General features: G+C 40.2%; 1 protein-coding gene across 2 annotated transcripts in view; it reads right to left on the minus strand.

The window, feature by feature from the left end:
* Positions 1–4788: 4788 nt before the first annotated feature.
* The window catches only part of LOC122563329 (ankyrin repeat and BTB/POZ domain-containing protein BTBD11-like), a 44096-nt gene continuing 35629 nt past the window's right edge, over positions 4789–13255 (minus strand). Inside the window, exons 13-17 of one of the 2 annotated variants that reach the window (XM_043717066.1) lie at positions 12868–12970; positions 8167–8257; positions 7769–7837; positions 7129–7242; positions 4789–6301 (exon numbers count right to left, since the gene is read on the minus strand). In XM_043717066.1, coding sequence (XP_043573001.1) covers positions 6098–6301; positions 7129–7242; positions 7769–7837; positions 8167–8257; positions 12868–12970 — 581 coding nt within the window. In that variant the 3' untranslated portion in view covers positions 4789–6097. Of the gene's footprint in view, positions 6302–7118; positions 7243–7768; positions 7838–8166; positions 8258–12867; positions 12971–13255 lie in introns of both variants that reach the window. The other variant, XM_043717067.1, reaches the window with a different exon arrangement.

A 13255-nucleotide genomic window follows, 5' to 3' on the forward strand; every position in this document is an offset into this window, starting at 1 on the left:
TGCTTACGACACACATACTCATAAATAACACAATCTGAGGAGTCATGAATGATGCTGAACATTTATGCAATCATCAGCAAACATCCCAATGTGACCTTATGATGGAGAGCAGGTCATTGAGGAAGCAACTGAAGATGATTGGATTAAGACACAACCCTGAGGAATTCCTGCAGTAATTTCCCAGAACTGAAAACATTGACTCCAATAGACATGGAGGGAACACTGATTCATCAAATGAGATTGGGGGTTTTAGTTAGTGGTAATCAGCAGAAGGCTTCCTTGAACATGATTGTCCTGATGCCATGAAATATCATAATGTTCAAGTCAATGTTGAGGGCTCCGACTGCATCGCCCTCCCAACTGTGTACTATTGTTCTGCCACCTCTGGGTGCTTCTATCAGTGGGACAGCACATGCGCAGAAATTGTAATGGCGGTGTCTGGGATACTGTCCCAATTTTTGCATAAGCCCCTAGTTATTTGGAAGGAGAATTTCGCATGGTCGACTGTTATTTCCATTCCCTAGGTTCATCCAGTTTCATTCCTTTTAGACTTCAGCATGGTATTGCTTGATAAATGGTTTGAGATGCTAAAAGCCCATGTGATCCAGCACAATCTGGCAAATTAAATCCAAAATTGTTGTTTTTGTAATTGAAGGCTGTACTGAGTGGCACCACAGGGTTTGGTACTGGGTATCTTATTGTTTGTACATTAATGAGCTGTACCTGAACATAGGTGCATGACAGTAAGTTTGCAGATGACATGAAAATTGGTGGTGAGGTAAATAGTGAGGAGGAAAGCATACTTAGAAAAGCAGACTTTGATTAGAGACAGTCAGCAAGGTTTTGAGAGAGGCAGATCATGCCTCACAAGGATATGACAAAACACATTGATGAAGGGAGAGCAGTGGATGTGGTGTACATGGATTTTAGTATGGCATTTGATAAAGTTTCCCATGGCAATCTCATTCAGAAATTAAGGAGACATGGGATACAGGGAAATTCTGCTGTCTGGATACAGAATTGGCTGGCCTATAGAAGATGGTAGTTGATGGAAAGTATTCAGGCTGGAGCTCGGTGACCAGTAGTGTTCCGCAGGGATCTATTCTGGGATCCCCTGCTCTTTGAGATTTTTTAAAATGATTTGAATGAGGAAGTGGAAGGGTGCGTTAGTAAATTTGCTGATGATACGATGGGTTGGTAGAGTGGTGGATAGCGTGGAGGACTGTTGTAGGTTACAACAGAACATTGAAGGGATACAGAGCTGGGCTGAGAAGTGTAAGATGGAGTTCAATCTGGAAAAGTATGAAGTGATTCAGTTTGGAAGGTTAAATTTAAATGCAAATTACCGTGTTAAAGGCAGGATTCTTGGCAGTGTGGAGGAACCGAAGGAATTTGGGGTCCAAGTCCATAGATCCCTCAAAGTTGCCACCCAAGTTGATAGGGTTGTTAAGAAGGCGTATGATGTGTTGACTTCCATTAGGAGGGGGATTGAGTTTAAGATCCATAAGGTTATGCTGCAGCTCTATAAAGCCCTGGTTAGATCACACTTGGAATATTGTGTTCAGTTGTGGTCGCCTCATTATAGGAGGGATCTGGAAACTTTACAGAAGGTGCAGAGGAGATTTACCAGGATGCTGCCTGGACTGGAGGGCATGTCTTATGAAGAAATGTTGAAGGAGCTAGGGCTTTTCTCATTGGAGTGAGGAAAGATGAGAGGTGACTTGATAAAGGTGTACAAGATGATGAGAGGCATAGCCAGAAACTTTTTCCCAGGGTAGAAATGGCTATTACAAAGAGGCATAATTTTAAGGTGATTGGAGGAAGGTTTAGGGGAGATGTCAGAGTTAGGTTCTTTATGCAGAGAGTGGTGGGGGCGTAGACTGCACTGCCAGCGGTGGTAGTAGAGTCAGATACATTAGGGATATTTAAGCGACTCTCGGATAGGCACATGGATGATAGTAAAATGTAAGGTATGTAGCTTCGTTTGATCTTAGAGTAGGATAAAGGTTGACACAAAATGAAAGCCTTAGACTACAGGAGGACAAAAAAATGGATGATCAGATAGACAGAACAGTGGCAAATGGAATGTAATCCTGAAAAGTGAGAGGTAATGCATGCTGGGAAAACTAACAAGGTAGGAAAGTACACATTTACTGGTGGAACCCTAAGAAATATGGAGGATCAGAGGGATCTTGGTGTGCTTGTCCATTGAGCTTTGAAAGCATTAGGATAGGTAGATTAGATGGTTAAAAAGACATATGGGTACTTGTCTTTATTAGTTAAAGCTTTAAATTTAAGAGCAGTGAAGTTATGATGGAGCTATATATGGCATTAGTTAGGCTGTAACTGGGGTATTGTTGCAATTCTGGTCACCACACCATTGAAAGATGTAATTCCGGTAGAAGGTAAGAAAAGATTCACCAGGATATTCCCTGGGATGGTGCAATTCAGCTCGGAAGAGAGATTAGATCAGTTGGAGTTGTTTTCCTTAGAGCACAGAAGACTAAGGTAGTGGAAGGTGGAATCATATTTAAGTGCATAAAGTTCTGATCTGCATAGATAGGGTAGATAGAGAGAATTTCTTTCCACTTAGCAGAGTGGTCAATAACCAGGTGGTACAATTTTATTAAGGAGGTTTACAGGCGATTTGAGAAATGTTTTTAAACCAGATGGCTGGAGGTATCTGGAACTCATTGCCTGAAAGTGTTGTTGAGGTAGGAACCCTCAAGATATTTAAGAGCTATTTAGATGAACACTTGAAATGCCCTAGCATACAATGCTATGGGACTCGAGCTAGTAAACTAGACTAGAATAGATGTTTGTTGACCAGCATAGACACAATGGGCTGAAGGGGCTCATTCTATGCTATAAAACCTGATTGTATGAATCTATTAACTTTGTAAAATATTCAGTTGAAGGCTGATTTGATGTTAAAGACTAGAAGCTCAGACTTCTCTGATCTGATAAATGGATTGGCAAGGAGAATGTCTCACATCTGTGCAAAGATCTTCAGTATTACTGTTGGAATATTATTAGAGTATATAGTCTTTGTTGTGTAAAGCATGCTTTGCTACTTACCAACTGAACCAAATTGTCTGGCATCAAGGACAAGAGGGAGAGGCAAATTGAATTATTTCTTTTATTGTTCTGTTCTTGTTTGAAGAGAGGTGCTCTTTATTTTAATTTGTTTCTTACAAATCTATTTGTTTCCAGGAATCCATTATCAATTGTCAGAAAAAGTCATCTGGTTCAGTGGTGTCCTTCAGGAAAGGAAACTGCGAACCTTAACTAGTCTGGCCTATATATGACTCCAGGCCTATATCAAAGTGGTTGACTCTTAACTGCTCACTGGGCAATTAGAGATTTGCAATAAATGACATCCTTGTCCCATGAATAAATAAAAACAACAACATGATGCCTTTGAAATATGGAGCAATGTTTTTTCCGATCCATTAACACAAACACACACATATGCATGCACGCACGTACATAAGAAATAAAGAAAAAGGAAAGTTATAAATTAAAAGTATCTAAGATTAAAAAGTTGGCAGTAGTTCATGTGAGGTAGAGTTCAATAAGTCAATGTCCAGTAAAGGTCTTAATGTGGAAGGTGCACAGAGTCTCTATCTCAGCACAGGTTCAGTTGAAAGTGTAGCAGTTGTAAACTGAGAATTGGTTCACTTTGCGGGCCAAATATAGGATTCTTTCTGGAAATCAGCATTTGACAAGAGGCAGATATTAGCTAGCCCAGATCTAATTTCATCGTTTTCTTTTTCTTCTGGTGTTGCAAGAGGATTGATGGAAGTCAAAATCTATTTAATTAAAAACGATTCACACCACGATTCATTCCGGAAGAGCCCCCATTGCACATTTAGATGGCATGGTGGCTCAGCAGTTAGCACTGCTGCCTCTTAGTGTCAGGGGCCCAGGTTTAATTCCACCCACAGGTGACTGGCCGTGTGGAGTTTGCGTATTCTCCCAGTATCTGCATGGATTTCCTCCCACAGTCCAAAGATGTGCAGACTAGATGGATTAGCCATAGGAAATGCAGGGTTACAGGGATAGGACAGGGGGGAGGGTCTGGGAGGATTCTCATCAGAGGATTGGTATGGACCAAATAGCCTGCTTCCATTCTGTAGGGATTCTATGAAATCAGCTAGCAGCCTCACCCAGTCACTATATCTTCAGGTTGAGTCACTTTACACAATGGCATCCAAACCCATTGTATTGTTGAAGATAATTGAGGGACAGTTAGCATCAAGCCATGCATAGCGGTTGTCAATGGCTTTGTTTTGAAACCAACCTGGCTATGGAGAACATTGGCTGGGGTTCTTCTGAATTGTCCTGACTGGAATGTTGATACAAATAGGTGTGACATCTCAGAGATGATAATGCAGCTTTTCTTCTGGTAACTACTGGAAATTACAGAAACAGCCAACTTGCCCATTATGTGTTCAGTCGCCATTCAAAATCCAGAAAGAGTTCATATAAAAGGAGCAATTTAAATAAGACAACATAGTATTTAAAAAAAGTCTTTCTTTACACCATCTAGATATGACACTGTCATCCAGGAAGAAGGATCTCAGAAGAATAATAGAAACAGAAATTACTGGAAAAAGCTCAGCACAACTGACAGCATCTGTGGAGAGAAATCAGAGTTGACATTTCGGATCCAGTGACCTCTTCTCAGAAGAATAATTCTCTTGTCACTTGTGAATTAAGCTATAAAGAAATCAGACATTCCCTCCCAAGCCCATTGAAAATACAAAATCATACAACAAAATAGGATAGAATCAAGCTGTGTTTAATTATAAAAGGCACACAGTGTGAAAAGATGTCAATGCATTCAGCATTGTAAATACATTCACAGTTTTTGAATCCTTCATTCAATCTTCATTCCTATTAAAAATATATATTTCTACCATTCTTGATAACTTAACAATCTTTTCCAGGTTAACACAGTCAGTCATTTTTACAAAATTGAAAATCCACCAAATATTAAATTAAGCAAAAAGAAACATTTGAATACAATAATTTACACTCAGTATTGCACATAAATAATAAATAGGCATTTTGCTTCCTCTTCCTTTAGTAATTAGCCAAGCGAGTCAAAGGTGCTTTATAAACCAAGTCTTTAGTTAATTGTTGTAAGCAAGTGGGGAGTTCCAATACCACAGAAACCTTTGCTGAGTGATATATTCAGTGTCCAAATAACTTTACTGAGGCCATGAGATATTTTGAACCAGCCTCTAACATCAGTTCGTTGTATGCAAGTTCAATTTTAAAATGTTGCTAAATTATTGGTGCTAAATTTAAAACGTTGACCATTTCAAGCAAGTGTTTTTTATTATTCTGCTGCCCAAAGTACTTGAATTTCTGATGTCATCGGCTGAAGGTGTTTGTCATGGAACATGATTGGTGGAGATACCTCGTTTCATGAGAGGGACAATTCTCAGAAGGTGTTCTACAATCTGAAGCCTCACTCACCAGCTACCCACAGACCATGGGCATACTGACTTATGAAGACAGCTCTCTGTAGATGACATGTAGCTGGAGAATTGGCCTTGATGTAGACATAAATCATCCTGAAAATAAGACCAAATGAGAGATGGTAGGGAAGTGGGAACCATGGGAGTGGGTCTTGCAAAAGAGGTAAATGAATGAATCTTTATTGTCTATTAATGACATGATGAATCTCAAAGATGAGATAGGAAAACTAGAGCTCATGATAGGTAGTATGATGGGCTCTGAACTCCTTTAGTCTGCATATGGGCTGGGTACTTGTTAAGTGTTGACAAATTATCTCCTGATCTGATGTATGAAGAGGAGTGTTGATAGAGTATAATTTAGACAAATATGGATATAGAGAGAGATTTTGTTTTTGAGGAAGCACTCACAGGTTCTCTTATTTCAGTAACAAGCCACTAGCTTATTAAAATATGTGGGACACTCACTCTGATTCAACTTCTCAAACACACCATAATCTCTTTCACAGCACTCTGAATTCAAGAGAATATAAGCTACTTGAGGTCTCCATTAATTTAGAAAAAAAGTGCAATGTCTTTAAAGCCTGAGCTCGCAATTTTAAGTTTAAAAATCACACTGTTGTTTCCTTGCCAGCAGGCTGGTACACAGCCTGCATCCTGAATGCCAGTGTTTGCTGTAGGTCTGTGTGAAGACTGTGATTTGTCCCTGCCTGGCTCTGCAACAGTTGCTGAAAGGAGTCCTGTTCCAATAAAGGCAACATGTTCTTAAGGAAGTATCCATTGCAGTAGGCGATCAGCTCATTGGCCTTGAGAACCTGCACAACACAGAATCAAATCTTCAGAAGGAAGAGTCATCGTACAAAGTAGGAACAAGCCATGTAGCTCATTATGATTGAGAATGTCCTTTAAGAAAGCAACCCAACTTGCCCCATTATCCTATTTTGGCTTTTCATATACTTGTCAAACCACCCCCCACCTTGAAGTGTACTATTGAGATTGTTTCTCATGGAAAGCATCCCAGATGACAATGCTTTGCTACATGAACACAACTATTCGCACTACTGCCCAGTATGTCCTCCTGCCACTGGGGAGAGTTTCCCCCTATTTAGTTCATCAAATCTCTTCAGCGCAGGAGGTCAGAAAATCCAGAAAAGCATGGAATTCATTTTCAGGAAGTGGGAATAAGGAGGACATGAGCTGGTTAGTTACTTTCAGCTCGGGGTTCAAGTCTGTAAAAAACGGTGGTCACCAATTTAGTGCATTGCAAGATTGTTAACAGCATTTAGTGACGGTTGGTCAAAGGGTAAATATAGATCATGACACCAGTGGCAACTCCCTTTATCTCTTTTTAAAAGAGTCTTTTCCATGAACCATAGAGAGAAGACATGTCCTTTTTATTGCACTAGCTAACACATATCTCGCAGATTCTCTACCACCTTGTCACTGTTTCAAATATTTGATCCATATAGTTAATTATCCACATGTTATAGAACCTGACTGATGTTCACTCTAAACATTTAAAATGTATCATGTTCCTATTTGTTTAAGTGAATTTATGCTGTGCTCAGTGTTTATTTAGAACACTGTATCAAATTGCAAGGAATTTGGGAAATATCCAATAGAATAGCTGACCTCATCTTACCTTGGCCTGTTGGTATATATGTGGGCTGTTAGCAAGTGTCAAGTTTCTTGAACAGATGACCTCACAGTGGCGTGCCAGAGGGTTTAGTTTGAAATTGCTGGAGGCTGCAAGAATCTACAAAAGACCAAATCATAAGCACTCAGTCAAACAAGTCAGGCCTGAAAATCAGTCACATCTCTCCATCACATCATCCTGACCATTCCACTCTACCCTATCATAGTCTCTACCTGGTCATTGAATCTTTTCCTAAATTTCATTTATAAATCACCCAACCATTGAATCCCCTTCTACAACCCATACACACTGTATGTTATCATTGATTCTCCCCCATGCATTTAGCGTTTAATGTAACCTACTCCAAATCTTCATCAAGAATTGCCAGAAAATCAGCATTAAATCTACACACACCGTTTAGGCAGAGTCCCCACAACCCATCCACCCACCATGCCAAGTGTTGCAGACTATAATCCTTCGCTGGATTTCCCAGCAGCTGTGAAGTTACTTGTACACATCACCCTGTTAATGTGCCATTAATATCTGATTCACTGGGAAAGGGAATGTATTGCCAGTCTGAGTGCACATCCTTTTGATATAAAGCTGTGGAGTACAGAGAACGATCACACAGAAAAAGATAGCTTACCTCCAGGGCTTGATTTTTACTGATGTTAAGTCTCTCTGTCCCTCCATCATAAATATACTGAACCATGCACTGCCAAGGAAAAAGATACAGAATCAAAATGAGACTATGCACTAAGCTCTACCTTGAAAAAAAATAACAAATAAAAAAAAAAGTGTCTTTCTACAGTTGCTTTCACGCTATCCCAAGTGTTTTATAGTCAATGAAGTGCTTTTGAAATAACCACCATTGTTTGGCAAGCAAATGGCACATTGCAATGTCCCACGAACCAGCAGTACGATGAAGCACCATTTAATTCAGATTGTCTGCTCCTGATTGAGATCTGGCAGGATACCTTAAGTTAGCTACCAACATCACATTACCTGGTTCAATATAAAGTTTGTTGTTCCATTGATAGTTACCTCGAATGTATTGTACTGGACATCCTTAATCTCAATGGGGTTACAGGTCTTAGCATCAGCAAGAGGGCAGGCTGCAATTAGCTTTTTGAACCTGAAGTGTGAGAAAAAACATCCATGACTGTAGGAAGTATCCTGGGTAGATAATCATTCATTACTGCAATTAAAACATTGGACCAAGTGTGATTCACAGTGACACTCCCCAGGGAAATCCTGTCCAGTGATTCAATGTTACTCAGGAATTACAGGATGATTACAGTGGAGAAGGCCATTCAGCCCCATTGTATCTGTACTAGCTCTTGAAATCAGCATTTCACTTACTGCCATTGTCCTGCACTCTGCCTGTAATCCTGCATATTGCTCCTTTCCAAATAACAGTCTAATTTCCTTTTGAATGTGCAGAGGACAGATTCGTTCAAGACAATCAGGCAGGGCACACGAGACCATAAAAAAACTTTCACAACTTTTTCTCCTCATCTCCTCTGTCCAGCTTTTTCATAATTTGAAAACCTCCATTACATCAGCTCTCATCATCTCTTCTCAAAGAAAAAACAGTTCTAACTTCTCCAATCTATCCTTATTATTCAAGTTCCTCATTCCTGGAAACACTTGTAAATCTCTTCTGCACTCTCTCCAATGCATTTTTTTTTACAATCCATTCAGGGGATGTGGGTGTCACTAGCTGACCTAGCATTTATTGCCCAGCCCTAACTGCCCTTAAGAAGGTTGTGATGAGTTGCCTCTTGAACTGCTGCAGTCCATTTAGTGTAGGCGCATCCACAGCGCTGCTAAGGAGGGAGCTCCAAATTTCTATCCAGCAACAATGAAGGAACAGCAATGTATTTGCAAGTCAGGATATTGTTTGCTCAGAGGGGAATTTGCAGGTGGAGGTGTTCACATGTCTCAACCCCTCTTGTCCTTCTTGAGAACAATGGTCTTGGGTGTGGAAGGTGCTGCCTCAGCAGCTTTGATGTACAGGGATTCTTCTATAATGCGATAGTTGTGTTCTTGTGCAACCCCACAGTATAGAAAGATTGTGCTGGCAATGTAATCACATGACAGAAAACAGTTTTAGAAAACAGTGTCCCCAATTCGTCAATCACATTACAAAGAACTTGTGTTAACGAAAGCTGTTATAGCAGAACGATCTGTAATTCCATGCAGCATCTTGTAGATGGCACATGCTGTGGTAGTGAATGGAGTGAATGCTTGTAGATGTGGTGCCAATCAAGTGGATTACTTTGTTCTAGATGGTGTCAATCTTCTTGAGTGTTATTGGAGCTGCAATCATCCAAGCAATTTGGAAATATTTAATCATACCCCTAGCATGTGCCTTATAGATGATGCTAAGCTTTGGGGAGTCAGGAGGTAAGTTCTTCGCTGCAATACTCATAGCCTTTGACCTTGCCACATAGCCACATTGTTAACATGGCTTGTCTAATTCAATTTCTGGTCAATAGCAATATCTAGGATGTCCATAATTGGGTATGTAAACATCTAAATATATTAACTGAATGTTAATAGTGATGGTTAGATTCTCTCTTGCTGGAGATAGTCATTGTCCAGCATTGGTGTAGCTTGAATGTTACTTGTCACTTATTAGTCCAAACTAAACATTGTCCATGTCTTGTTGTGTTTATCATGGATTACTTCAATATCTAAGGAATCATGAATGATCCTGAATGTTGCAGCATCAGTGAACATTTCCACTTCTGACCTCATGATGGAGAGATTGGTGATTAGTGAAGCAGCTAAGGATTGTTGGGTTAAGAGGACTCTGAGGAAGTCATGTAGTGAGATCCTGGAGCTGAGAGGATTAATCTCCAACAACTACAATAATACTCCTTTCTGCTCAGTATGACTCAGCCAGAGGAGAGTTTCCCCCGATTTTGACTATGTCCAATTTTGCCAGGGATCCTTGATCCCACACCCAATCAGATGCTATCTTGATCTCCAAGGCAGTCACCCTCACCTCTGGGCAGCTCTTTTGTTGATGACTGGCCCAGTCAGGAAGTCAGGAGTTGAGGGATCCTGGTGGTATCCAAACTGGGTGTCAATGAGCAGATTATTCCTTCTTCAGAGCATTGTTGATGACCATTGTTCACTCTAATTATCTTCTCTCCTACATACACCTCTGAAATAGCAGTGGGTTCAAAAATTATAAGTCTAAAACCATACCAGAGAATGGCATCAGTATGCCATCTCATCAGCACAGAATCTTCAAGCGACTGTGTAAACACCCAGCTTAGAGGGAACATTGTTAACAAGTCCTTCCATCACTGCTTATGACTGAGAATAGACTGATAGAGTAGTAAATGGCTAGGTTTGGTTTGTTCTGCTTTGTGTGCACAGGGCATGCTTTGACAATTTCCCACATTGTTTGGAAATGCCAGTGTTCAACCAAACTGGAGGAGCTTGGTTAGCGGTACAGCAGGTTCTGAAGCACAGGTATTCAGTACTATAACCAGAATGTTGTCAGGGCCCATAGCCTTTGCAGTATCCAGTATCTCCAGCTGTTTTTTGATATTTCATGGAGTGAATCGAATTGGCTGAAACTGGCATTTTTGTAATGCTGGAGACCAATGGACAAGACCAAGATGGATCATCGATTTGGCACTTCTAGGTGAAGATTATTGCAAGTGCTTCTGCCTTATCTTTTGTACTGATATGTTGGCTCACACAACTTTGAAGATGGGGGTATTTTCCAGGAGAAGGAAAATCTAGAAGCAAAAGGACCATCTCAGCAAACTCTATAGGCAGGGAGCACTGAACTGCCTTCCCGGTCTTTCCCTCTGCCCACTAGACCCATATTCATTTTTAGGGATCAGTCTGTATATGTATAAAGGGGTTAGAGTTTTAACTGTAGCATTATATGTCAACAGTTTATAATTGTTTATCTGTAGTTAGAATCTATTTATTTGTAATAAATATTCAATCTTGTTAAGCACAGGAACCTGGTCTGTGCTTTCGGTCAGCCTGAGTGTAATGACAGATAAATTGGGGAATTTTACCTACTTATAAAATGCTTAACTTTTGTAATAACTCTTAGAATAGCAAGGCTTGATTTCCAGTGCATTATCCCAGAGGGTATAATGGGAAGATGGAATTGGAGGTGAAGACCAATATATTTTCCACAAAATCAATCCAGCAGCCATGTTGTTTAGGATGCAAATAAAAACTAAATACAGTAGATGTTAGAAATCTGAAACAAAGAGGGAAACTCAACAGGTTTGGCAGCAAATGTGTCGAGAAAACAAAGTTAATACTTAGTGCCCATTTTACTCTTCTTCAGAACTGAAAATGCTGCCATATCTTCTGTGTTTCTCCAGAATTCTGTGAGTTTGTTCATTAAGACTTGGCTATTTCAGCGGTGGTTCAGAGCCCTACTTTCATTGAAGAATAATGAAACTGCCCACACAGAGTATATTCTGCGTCCCTGCATATTCCAAGTGATGTTCCATGTGGATGATTACTTATTCATCAGCTGGGAGGAAGGTGGTCTGTTCATGATAATCTGAAGGGGGCTTCCTTGCCAATGTTTGACTTGGTGCCATGACACTTCATTGAATCTGGATTCGATGTTGATGACTTCCAGGGGAACTCCCTCCTGATTGTATACCACTGCGCCATCACCTTTGCCTGTTCTGCCAGGGGGACAGGATGGAGTGAGGAACATTGTCTGATAGGTAAGAGTAAGTGAGTTTGCTTTGCCAATTTGGCACTAGCCCCTAGTTGATGGGCAGGAGTAGTTGGTGTTTTCTAGGTATCTAAGTTGATGGGCTATTTGCTTTCAATCTTTGAGAGCTTTTAAAAGTTGGACATAATCAAATGGCTTGTTTGACTATCTCAGTTAGTAAGTTAAGTATGTCTGGAATAACATGCAGGACAGACAGCATTTTACAACAATCAAAGGTCATCATTAAACAAATTAATTACAGCTGCCTGAATTCTAATTCTACCATCTGCCATGGTGGAATTTAAACTTAGGACCTTAGAGCATTGCGAAAATCTCTGGATCACTAACCAGTGACAATTCCTCTGCACCATTACCTCACCCCTTCACATCCTTTCTAAAGCATGGTGCTTGCAATTAAACTCAATGTTCCAGCTAAACCTGCACTGTTCCTTACAGATGTTCAACACAACTTCCTGCCTTTTCCAATTTGTCCACACTTAACTTCATCTAACACTTGTCCAGCCATTCAACTAATTTGATGGTCCCCTTTTTGTAGTTATACGTTCACAGTTCACAATGCCTCCAAGTTGTATTTCATTATAAATTTTGAAATTGTGCGGTGTTCGCACAAGTCTAGGTCACTAATATATATGAGGAAGAGCAATGACCCAACAATGAACCTGAGGAAACTAGATTACTGACTACTAGACTTCCTCTGACCTTAAATATGTCCAGTATGAACTAACCTCAGCTTCCTGTCACTCAGCCAATTCCATACTAATGCAGTTACTGCCCCTTTTATTTAGAGGTTATTGATTGTGCCAAGAATATACAGATAGCAGTTTCTGGCACTAACTTATTGGGCAACTTCACCCTGCAGTTGCTGCAAAAACAAAAGAATCTCACATTCTTGGTACTGTGAATCAGTTCATAATGATCATATTTTAGTTTACACAATATGCTTTTCCAACCTCAACACTCTGTACCAAACTGTTTGGTTGAGAATGTGGCAAAGCACAAAGTCTTACCGGGATGAGGCAGCTGCCAGCACTGCCCGATGACCATAGAATGGTTTCCCCTCCACCAGAAATATGATGTCTGACTGTTCTCGGTGATTCAGTAAAGTGGAATCTGCAAGAAGGAAGCATCAAGGAGTTAAATCTATAACCATCTGACCCTACCGCATCTCAGTAGTGTGTCTCCCCAGAAAACGACATACATTTCTTTAGTGCTTTACACAATCGCCCGACCTTTCAAAGTACTTTACAGTCAGTGAAGTATAATCTCTGCTATAATGAACAAAATGCAATTGCCAATTTATGCACAGCACTGTGCACACTGTAAATAGCAAAGTGATAATGAGCAGACAATCTGTTTAGTGACACTAGTTAAGGGGTAAATATTGGGCAGGAATCC

The sequence above is a fragment of the Chiloscyllium plagiosum genome, chromosome 26, assembly GCF_004010195.1.
Source record: "Chiloscyllium plagiosum isolate BGI_BamShark_2017 chromosome 26, ASM401019v2, whole genome shotgun sequence".
Lineage (NCBI taxonomy): Eukaryota > Metazoa > Chordata > Chondrichthyes > Orectolobiformes > Hemiscylliidae > Chiloscyllium > Chiloscyllium plagiosum.